This window comes from Varanus komodoensis, unplaced genomic scaffold, assembly GCF_004798865.1.
Source record: "Varanus komodoensis strain SLA01 unplaced genomic scaffold, ASM479886v1 scaffold35, whole genome shotgun sequence".
In the NCBI taxonomy this organism is placed as follows: domain Eukaryota; kingdom Metazoa; phylum Chordata; class Lepidosauria; order Squamata; family Varanidae; genus Varanus; species Varanus komodoensis.
The window spans coordinates 893,264-903,252 of NW_025335856.1; the positions used below are offsets into that span (position 1 = coordinate 893,264).

A 9,989-nucleotide genomic window follows, 5' to 3' on the forward strand; every position below is an offset into this window, starting at 1 on the left:
CACCTTGCCCAGAAACGGGATGTTGGCCACAGGTCTATAGTCAGTGGCCATCTCTGGATCCAGTGACGCTTTCTTCAGGACCGGTCGTATTACCGCCTCCTTTAAAGGGGCAGGCACTCGACTATTTACAAATACCAACCCAACAAGCTGAGATTTGCAGCCTTGTTTGGTTCTGGAAATGGGCTGAGCTCTCAAAGCTGCTCCTTGCAGTTCCAGTGGGTTGTCCCCCAAGTTAATGCTGAAATCCTTTTCTTGGCATCTGCCAATCTCCAAAAGGCTAAATGATCCAGGAGACGAGGAGGAAAGAGTAGAGAAGGTGTTTGTTAGATCACATCTGTGAGCTGAACAAGGGATGGGCAGCCTCTGGCTGTAGAGCTCCAAGTAGCTCCTACAAGTGGTCCGTTCGGATCTCTCACCTTGAATTGAGGCCTGCTCTTGGGTGTTTTTGTTTTAGCCACAGGTAAGAAATGGATTAAACATTATAAATGCATGAAGGACTAACAGGGGAGTCTTCTGAGCATCCTCTGCTGCATAAAAAGTAGCCTGATGCATTTATGTATGTTTCATACACCCATCAAAAGACCAGTGTAGAAGGGCTCTACAGCAGCAGCAGAATTAAACTGGGAAGTACGATGCACAGCAGCTGCCGATCCCTAACCAACGTGTTGACCTGGCAGTGGCCGCCATTGTGCATGAGCCACGAGGTACAAGAGAGAGAGCAGGAACTGGACTTCTCATTCTTGCCCCTGCTTGCCCCATCACCACCACCACTGCAAGCCCAAGGGCCACTATGCTACTGTGGGTGGCGGAACAGCAGCTCCTGGCTGCTCTCCTCCCCATCTGATGCCCAGAGACTCTGCCCATCACGTTACACAAACATCCCCATCTATTAAGAGATGAGAGAGGCAGAGAGCAATAATAGGCCACTGAAAAACAACAAGACCCTTGCAAAGAACTCCGAGTGCCTTGTGTCTGCCCACATCCCAGTATCCACACCACTGCTGCCCCTGCTGCCGGGCCAGAGCACCCAGCTGCAGCTTCTAGCTCTCCCAGTTTCAGCCCCCCCTTTCCACAGCTGGACATCTGAGAGGCTTTCATAGGCCAGCTGCCCCCCACTCCCACCCCGGTCAGGCTGCCCTGAGCTCGCCAATCACCCAGCAGCAGGCATAGTCTCCTCACTCAGAGGGTTCATTCATTCACGTGGAGTGTGGTAAAGGTTCAGCGTCCCATGCGTGGGCCCTGGTGCCTTAGCAGCTGGATCTGAGTCGCCCTTACCAGGCTTTAGGAGGGGAGCTTATCACTGTGTTAGCTGCTTGGGCCGTTTTGCAATGTTGGGAATGATGCTGGTGGAGGCTTTTCAGAGCTTTTTCAGCCATTAGGCAACAGAGGCTGACTTCACTGAAAGAAAAAGTGTGTGGTGTGCTTGACTTCCTGTTAGTAACATGCCTTGTCTTCTTACAGGAAGCAAACAACAATTCTCACAGAGTGAATAAAGTTTTGTTTCTAGGAAACATGAAGAAGCTGCTCTCTACAGGGACTTCCAAGTGGAATAACAGGCAAATTGCACTGTGGGATCAGGTGAGTTGCACTGCCAGTTCTCGCTAGTTCCGTCATGGGTAACCTTTTAGCGCTGTTTCTCTGCTGTGTTGTATACAGTTTTTTAAAGTGCCAATGGTGCACCTCTCTGAGCTCTGGCTTCAGGATACCACTGCTTATTTCTGTTTGGGGTCAGCTCTGGAAGGACCTTGCCTTCCCTGCCTTTTCCAATAAAAGAGGACCCTCCCCCTGAAGTATGGCAAAGGGGGCAAGACTGCAGCTCACTGGTTTAGCCCTATGTCATGGCAAATACAAAGCTGAAAGGCAGTGAGGCTGTTCCCTCACAGCTTGTGAATTCACTCTTGTCCTAGGCCTTCTCTCCATGCCAGCCATCCACACCCTGTTATTCTCCAGACTGAACAACGGCTCCCATCATTAGCATGCTGGCTGGAGATACTGGGACTTGGGGTTCAAGATAGCTATTGGGTTGCAGGGGGCTTCACTAAACATTTGAGTCTCCTTTGGGCTGCCAAAAATAGCATTTGTGCCTGTTTCCTCAGGGTGAGGTAGGCCAAGTTTTCACAGAGGTACTAAATCTAGTCTGCACTACTTCAGACTAGAGACTCAGTGGGGTCGCAGAAGTCTGGAGGCTCAGAAGTCTGAAAGTTCCCCCCCACACACACACACTACCCTCCCCAAATATTCCATCCACATATAAAACTATCCAGTGTGGCACTGGGGTTATCACCGGAGACTTAGAAGATCCAAGGTCTAGTCCTCCCTCAGCCATGAAACTCACTGGGCGACATGGGGCCAGCCCCAGACTCTCAGCCTAACCTACCTCACAAGGCTGTTGTTGTGGGAATAAAATGGAGTGGAGGACAACTATGTAAGCCACCTTGGAGCCCTCTCAAGAAGATGGGATATAAATGTAATATTATAATAATGCTCCTGTCTCATCGACAATTGTGTGGAGGGGTTTTGTTTTGTTAGTGGGAGCATTCAGCCACTCGCCATCTTTACAGCCCAGGCCTGGATTTACCACCATACAGAGTACTAGGCCTCATTGATCAGGGATGCCAATACTTCAGGTCCATGGGCCAAATTTCCAGTCGGGCCCTCTGATCATTTGGTGGCTGCCCAGCTTCTAGAAGGTTCTCTTTAGTCTTAGTGACATGCAGTAAGAACTTCAAGCCAGACTGTGCCGGCACTCTTGGCCTTCAACCCTTGCTGGTCCTGGAATGCAGCCCCATCAGCTTTTCTGAAATGGAGTTCAGCCCTTGGGCTGAAAGGGACTCAGTGCCCCAGCTCAGCGTCCCTCCTGTGATGCTCTTCTTGTTACTGTTGCACGTGTCAGTTGCAGTCTTAGAGCAGCAGTTTCTGTTTTGTCATGCAGAGTGATCTTTCTGTGCCTTTACTGACGGAAGACTTGGATGGCTCATCCGGCCTCTTGTTTCCTTTCTATGACTCAGACACACACATGCTGTATGTGCTGGGCAAGGTGAGCTCTTGTCCTTGGCGAAGAGTTTGAATATGCCACTTCGGTTGACCTCAGCGCAGTAACATTAATGCTGAAAAAAGCAATGCCTGTATCTGGGATTGGCTCCCAATTCTAAATGCCTCCCCACTTAGAACTGGCATTTGAGTAAGTTAAACATTCCTGTCATCTCTATAAGGGTATTGTGCTGAAATTTCATCTTCTCACTGCGCAGGTCAACTTCCCCAGTTCAGCTGCTTGCATTAAAAAAAGCACTGGCTGCCGCTATCCAGCATTGCACTTTTCGGGTTTTTCTTCCCTTGCCAGCAATATTCAGTGGCTGATTGTGCTTTGCTGTGTTGGACTGCAGGCTCAGGGCAAATGGAAAGCTGTGAGTCTCCTAATCTGCCAGGCCTGTTGTCCTTACTCTGCTTTTCAGCCAGAGAAAAAATCATAATCTAATATGTGTTTTAATGGATACATTACACAATCTTGGCCCATTTTGCACCTTGGTCTAAATAATTTCCAAGACAGGTTCCCTTCTTGCAGCACCTTAGTTGTACTCCAGGCCAGCCTGCAGCATCTTCCAGTAGCGAGGAGGGCCTTGTCCTTGGAATCTAGAAGCTTGACTGACAAGGATGGCATTGATAGTGAAAGATGTCTCCTTCCAACCCTTTTTGCTTCACTTGACACAACCATCTGGAGCTCAGAATTTGATTGGCTCAGTGGTGGATCAGCAGGGTAGCTCATCCTTTCTCTGTGTGCAGTTTTCTTGATCAAGCCCCACACCCCTGCTCCAGCTGCCCTTTTTTTGGTAGAAAAAGATACCCGGTTCAACTGTTTTTCCCATGCATGTGGAAAAGCAGCTTGGCTGGGGTACAGTTTTCCATAAGGAGAGTTAGCCACACCCAGCCCTGCTGCTTTTCTGATCATATTCGAAGTGCTTTCCCACCACCACAATCCATCGTAGAAGCATTGAAATCAAAAGAGTGAACTTTGAGAGGCGCTCTGTGGGAGGGCTGGCATGACGCATTAGCTCCCCTGGGAAGTTTACTCCAAGACGGCAGGCAGAGTTTCCCTGCACCTGATGGATAATCTGGCATTGCAGAAGGTCGTGTCCCTCCACCTCCCACCTTGGTCCTTCTGCAGTATCCCAGGAGACCGTCCGGGGGCACTGAGGAAAGCAGGATCATTGCAGCCACTGTGTGGGGAAGCAAATGCCCCCCACCTTGCCATCCAGTGCTCCTGCTGAGGACGGCAGAGTGGGATTGCTTGTGAGGAGGGAAGGGCCGGGGGAGCCCGGCTCATTGCGATTGATGCTTGCCCGGCTATATCGCCCAGCAGCTGGGGAGCGCTGAGGCCACTTGTGCCTTCCCCCAAGTCCGGACTGGGACTGCGGGAAGGGGATGCAGGCGGGGCTCCATGCCACTTTGTGCTACTCCTCCTCCCCAAGGAGGAGTTGTGTAGGGCAGGCGATGGACAGGGATGCCTTCGGCACTGTCCTCTCCTCTCCCTGCTGCTGAGAAGTGGAAATGCCGCTGGCAGTACCCAGCCACTGTGCTGGTCTTCCTCTTCCCACCCATCTCTGCTGCTGCAGTGGCAGTGGGGTCCAGCCTCTTGGCCTTGCTTCCCCATGAGGAAGCCAGACCACGTGGCCGGTTCTTCTGCCGTACTCCAAGTGAGCAGCCCTGCTCTGCCTCAGCAGGAGCCCAGGGGGAAAGGGGGCACCCCTGCTTGCCCGCTTTTGGCGGCTGGAGTCTCTTGGCTTGAGTGGCAGTGCTCCCCACACCCCGGGATGCCAGCTGGAGCACTGAGGGGCACAGAGAGGGGGGTGGTGGCTGGGAATCCCCACCCCATCATTAAGCACAGCTGCTCCCCCCTGCCCCCAGTCTGGTACCTTTAAGCCCAGAATGGCCTTGTAGGCCACCAGGCGTCAAGCTTCATTCAAGCCTGTCCAGTGTCTCCTGATCGGCCCATCAAATTCTGTAAATGAGAGGAATAAATAATGAAAAGGGTGTTCCTTGCAAGGTGGAAGCTGACTCTTAAGGAAGCAGCCTTAGCCAGGGTGCTTAAGCCTGAGCCCTGGGGCTGAGTGGTGAGTCAGACCTGGGCTTCCATATCCCACTTCATCTCTGGCCTCCTGTTGAGTGGAGCTCATGCCTGCTCCCCATGCAACAATAATGTATTCCATGTAGTGCTGACCGGAGCGAAACATCTGCTCAATTCCGTCTGGAGACAACGCTGCCCTTTTTGTCTCCCCCTCTGTCTCTAGGGGGATGGGAACATCAGGTACTATGAGATAAGCTCGGAGAAGCCATACCTAAATTACCTGATGGAATACCGCTCCCATTTGCCCCAGAAAGGAATCGGTGAGTTTGCAGCAATTTTACTGCTGGTTATATATCCAGGGGCGGCACTGAAAGGGTGCCTGTTAGCAACAGATACAAAGAGGGAGCAACAGCTGGTCATGGGCAGATAACACGCCTCAGTCTGCTCTCCTTCCCCACTGTTTGGTCACAGCCACTGCAGCATGGCAGAGACGCGGCTTCTCTCTATCGCAGAGGAAGCTGACTAAGTTCACTGGACCTAGCGGAGAAGCAAATTTGTGGGGTTTCTTTTTTTCAAAATGGTGTCCTTATTTACTTTTTTAAAATAAGTGGAATTCAAGGATACACAAGCCTGCTGTTTTAAGGCCAGCATTAAGGTGATCTCATGTTAAAACGGCTGTCGCAGCATGGCTGAGGTAGTTCCCTTTGGCTGACTTTCTTAACCACTGAGCACACTGACTGAAATTAGCTGCTAAGTGAAGAAGGCCATTTGGGCAACATGTTTGCCATTCCTCCGAAGTTTAAATAGCTTTCTCAGTTCTGGTTGCCTGACGATGCAGCTGTAAGAAGCCCGTTTTCTGTTTTGGAAGGCTGATGACACCAACCTGCTGCTTGAGTGAAGCAGGGGGATTGCTTGGCGGCAAACCCAGGAAACCCTGCAGTTGCTAGATTTTGCTTGGCAGCAAGTGCCACTTGGACCAACAGGATCTGTGGAATGAATGAACTGGGGTGGCCAGGGGCCTGTTAAAGAGATGAGGGCAGAAATAGAGACGGGAATGTTCAGAGGGGGAGGAGAATTTGAATTACACCCTGAAAGCTGTGTGCACACTGATGGACGGAGAACACTGATGGAAAAGCTGGGGGTGCAGTGGTGGAAAGGGCAAGGTTTTAGCAGCCAGCTCCACGCTGCCACTGAATGCCCAAGTTGGGCTCTGACACAACTGTTTTCCTGGTCTTTAGGGATCATGCCAAAGAGAGGACTGGACGTCTCCACCTGTGAGATCTTCCGCTTCTATAAGCTGATTGCAGTCAAAAGCCTGATAGAGCCTGTTTCCATGATCGTGCCTCGGCGGGTGAGTGGGCACCTCAGCTTTGGCATGGCGGCTTCTGAAATGGATGGGGCTGCCCCGGAGGAAGGTTGGTCAGCCATCGTAAATGTGGTCTGCTCTCCCTCTGCAGTCAGAATCGTACCAGGAAGACATCTATCCGATGACAGCTGGAGTCCAGCCATCACTGACAGCACAAGAGTGGATAAGCGGTGCTAATAAAGGTCAGTAGACCTATAATACGGAAGGGTCAGAAAGAAAGTAATCTCAGCTCTCTGGTGTATCCTCTAAATCCTGTTAGCTGCAGCCTGACAGAATAAAGTAGCTTTTAAAAGGGATGAGCGTGACTTGAGAGGTACCACTTCCCCTGATACACACAGAGAGGCTGGGTTTGCATATCCCAGTAAGCCATGGTGAGTTGGCGTGACTTGTGGACCTGCAGTGGGTTTGTCAGGGTGATCAGCTACCCTTGTCAACCATTGGCTTTTTGTTGGAGTCATTTCATCCATGATGAGTTCGCATGTGGTCTGAACCTGGGAGACGCAGTGCATCCTGAGTGAACCCCCAAAACTAGCCACTTGCATGTCCAGAGCAGCAAACCCCATTTGATGCTTTTGTCCATTGGGTAGCTGGTGAATGTCTCTGACAGCCCTCCCAAAGTGTCCAAGCAGCATTTTTGCCCAGCAGCAGGAAGGGGTGGTCTCTCTTTCTTTGCCACCTCCACCACCTGTTTCAGGCTGCTGCTGGTGAAGCGCCATGGCCAGGTGTGTCCCACAGGTAGCTTTCCTCAAACTGCCAAAGTGTTGCTTGCGTCAGCTGTCAGAGGTGTCCTCTGCTGCGCGCAGGAGTGATTGCTGCCAGGGATTCCAGCTCTGGCGCCTGGTTCCTGATGGTTGTGCATCTTTTGTCTCCAGGCCCTATCTTGATGTCTCTGAGACCAGGCTCTGTGATCTTGGACTCCTTGCCTCCATCTCCTGAAAAGACAGCCTTGGAAGCAACAGAGCCTTCTAAGTACCAGTATCAGAATAGGATGGCTGACACCGTTGAAAAGACAAGCAGAATCCCGGAGAAGTGGGGCCACCGGCAGGAAGAAAGGGGGCAGGAAGACAGGCGAATTGGGTTGTCAAATGGCTTTGATGTGTTCGAGTGTCCTCCACCCAAAACAGAAAACGAGGTACGGTTTTCTGCCTGAGAGAAGGCTTGTGTCAGCAGTTTGGATTCCATACCCAGAGCTAGCTCTTTAAGCTGGGTGCTTAATCCAGGAGTGAGCACATAGAAAGCTTTGGGTCAAGGGTGGGGGAAACCCACTTCCTCAGGGTGTGCTCCTGAGAGCTAGGACAGGTCTGCGTGGGTCTAAATCAGCCATACCTCTGAATTTGATGACAGCAGACCCCACAATGGGCACCGAGTGACAGCTATGAATGAAGTGCTATGACAATCAAATCTAAATGGCTTTCAAGCTAAATCCAACCCTTATATAATGCTCTGTATCCTATTTTAACTGGCAGATCACCAATTAATTTCATTTTTATTTTGGGACTGCAGTAGTGCTTCCAAGGACTGTGGCCTGCAAGGGGTGGGGTAGGATTATGTTTCACAGTTGTTCATCCCTGCTCTAAGGGCATGTATACTTCTGGCAGATTCAGTGTTATCTCTGACGCATGGAGGAAAGAGGAAAAAAGAACCCCGCTCCCCTCCTACTGTAGCTTCAAATAACTTGCACCAGACAAGTGCAGAAGCTGGATGAGGGCAGCAGGGATTGAGTGAGTCTCTTGCTCCTAGTAACATCTGCAGGGTGCTGCAGTGCACATACAAAAGAAGAAGAGTGGCGCTTTATTGAACCCCGTATCTTTCTTTGTCTGGAGGTGCATATAGATTTTGTCATAGATGTCTATTCTAAAACTTGAATGGCTCTGTGTGTGAACTGTGCACGCCAGGAGCTTTTAGAACATGTTGCATGAACTATGTATTTATGTATGTACAGCAGTCACTTTTTATATTTGCATTCCCTTCCTTTAATCCCCAGTTCACATATTGGTTTATGGGGGAGTCTCTAGCTCCTTGCTTCAGCACAGTTTCAAAGGAACATCAACCCATTACAGATAATGGCAGACCCACAGGGACAGTAATGTATAAAATCTCTGCTTTCCAGCTGTTGCAGATGTTCTACCGACAGCAGGAAGAAATCCGGAAGCTCCGTGAAATGCTGATCCAGCGTGAGGTCCAGATCAAACAGCTAGACCTGGAGATCAAAAACCTTCGCCAGGATTCAAGCCGGTTCTGACAACACGTTGCTCAGCAGCCTTTGGAAGGCAGCTCGGCTCCAGGACAGCTGTTGCCACAGGACTCGATTCTGGGCGGATTATGGTCCAGACAAGGGAGCACTTGGGGCTTCCCAGCAACTGATTGTCTGCCTGGAGTGCCCCTTTCCTGAGATGGAAACGGGTGGAGTTCTTACGGGTGCTTTGTTTACCAACCCTCTTTTTCACAAGGAGCTCCTAGTTTAAGAGGGGAGCCAGAGGCTCTCTGTGACTTGGAGATGTCTCAAGGTGGAGACCGGTTCCAACAGCCTCCTGCCCCTGTGGGTGCCCGGGTCTTCCTCAAAGAGCAGCGCATTTCTCCAGGGCCTGCCTAGCAGCTTGGACACTCCCTTACTGCCCAGCACCCAACTGCTGAAACGTGACGGTGCAGCCAAAGAGAGCAGCCCGGGGCTCTTCGCTGCAGGGCAACATTGCACTGAATGGCTTTCCAGTTGCCTCAATCTCACCCTTCCACTGCGTGTGTTTCTTCGCTCCTTTGTCACCTTGTCTCTGAACGTTGTACTAGGGTCAATGTAAGGCATCAGGGGAAAAGGTTCAGTTTAACCATCTTCCATTCTTGTCCATTTGATCAGGTTTGGGTTCTCCTTTTCCATGACTCTTAGATTTGCACCATGACAAAGTCCCAGTGCGCCTTACAAATACTGTAGTTGCTGCCTTGATACTTCCACCCCCGCTTTACTTCTTTTTGATCTCTTCCATTACCTGCTGATTTTCATGCTAGCTTTTGCAAAGTACTGCCATCCAAGGAATTGTCCTTGTTAGTTTCAAGTTCAGCAACCTCAGATTTCCCAGGTTTATGAAACCTGGAGTGGGGAAAATGCCATCCTGATTCTTCTAGGTACTTCTCCCTAATCATGAAGGTAGAAAGTGTGAGGAGGGAACAAAAAAGGGTGAGGGTTCCAGACCAACAGGAGCTGGTGGGGCTTGAAGAAACTCTTAAAGTGGCACTGCTTGTGATAAACCTGTAAGGCCCAGCTGACCTACAGGGTTTGGGTGAGGAAAGGGGAAGAAAAAAACACACTAATGGCAAACTGGTTAAACTTTATTAAACAGTGCCTAATTATATTTAAAGACTAGTGATTGATGGTGTTTCTTCAAGGCTTTGTGTGTAATTTTTACCCAGGAGGAATATAATCCAAGGTGCAGAGCAGGAAAACTGCAGCTGAAAGATTTTTGACTGGCAAAGACTGTGCTTCAGAAGAAATGTCCCAAGCAAAAGGGAAGCATTTTAATGCCTGATTGATTTCACTAAGAAAGTGGAAATAAATCCAAGTCCATGGTA

The 9,989-nt window shown here is 50.2% G+C and overlaps 1 protein-coding gene and 1 long non-coding RNA gene across 2 annotated transcripts in view; one reads left to right on the forward strand and one right to left on the reverse strand.

Annotated features, from left to right (window-relative positions):
- LOC123028138 overlaps nucleotides 1-4,985 on the reverse strand; it is a 10,158-nt gene extending 5,173 nt beyond the window's left edge. Inside the window, exon 1 of the long non-coding RNA XR_006415628.1 lies at nucleotides 4,911-4,985. This is a non-coding gene — a long non-coding RNA (uncharacterized LOC123028138). The remainder of the gene's footprint in view (nucleotides 1-4,910) is intronic.
- CORO2A (coronin 2A) overlaps nucleotides 1-9,989 on the forward strand; it is a 15,722-nt gene extending 5,733 nt beyond the window's left edge. The window contains exons 5-11 of the mRNA XM_044439686.1: nucleotides 1,462-1,578; nucleotides 2,933-3,037; nucleotides 5,286-5,382; nucleotides 6,301-6,413; nucleotides 6,520-6,610; nucleotides 7,301-7,560; nucleotides 8,539-9,989. Of these exons, the coding sequence (XP_044295621.1) occupies nucleotides 1,462-1,578; nucleotides 2,933-3,037; nucleotides 5,286-5,382; nucleotides 6,301-6,413; nucleotides 6,520-6,610; nucleotides 7,301-7,560; nucleotides 8,539-8,670 (915 nt within the window). The 3' untranslated portion in view covers nucleotides 8,671-9,989. The remainder of the gene's footprint in view (nucleotides 1-1,461; nucleotides 1,579-2,932; nucleotides 3,038-5,285; nucleotides 5,383-6,300; nucleotides 6,414-6,519; nucleotides 6,611-7,300; nucleotides 7,561-8,538) is intronic.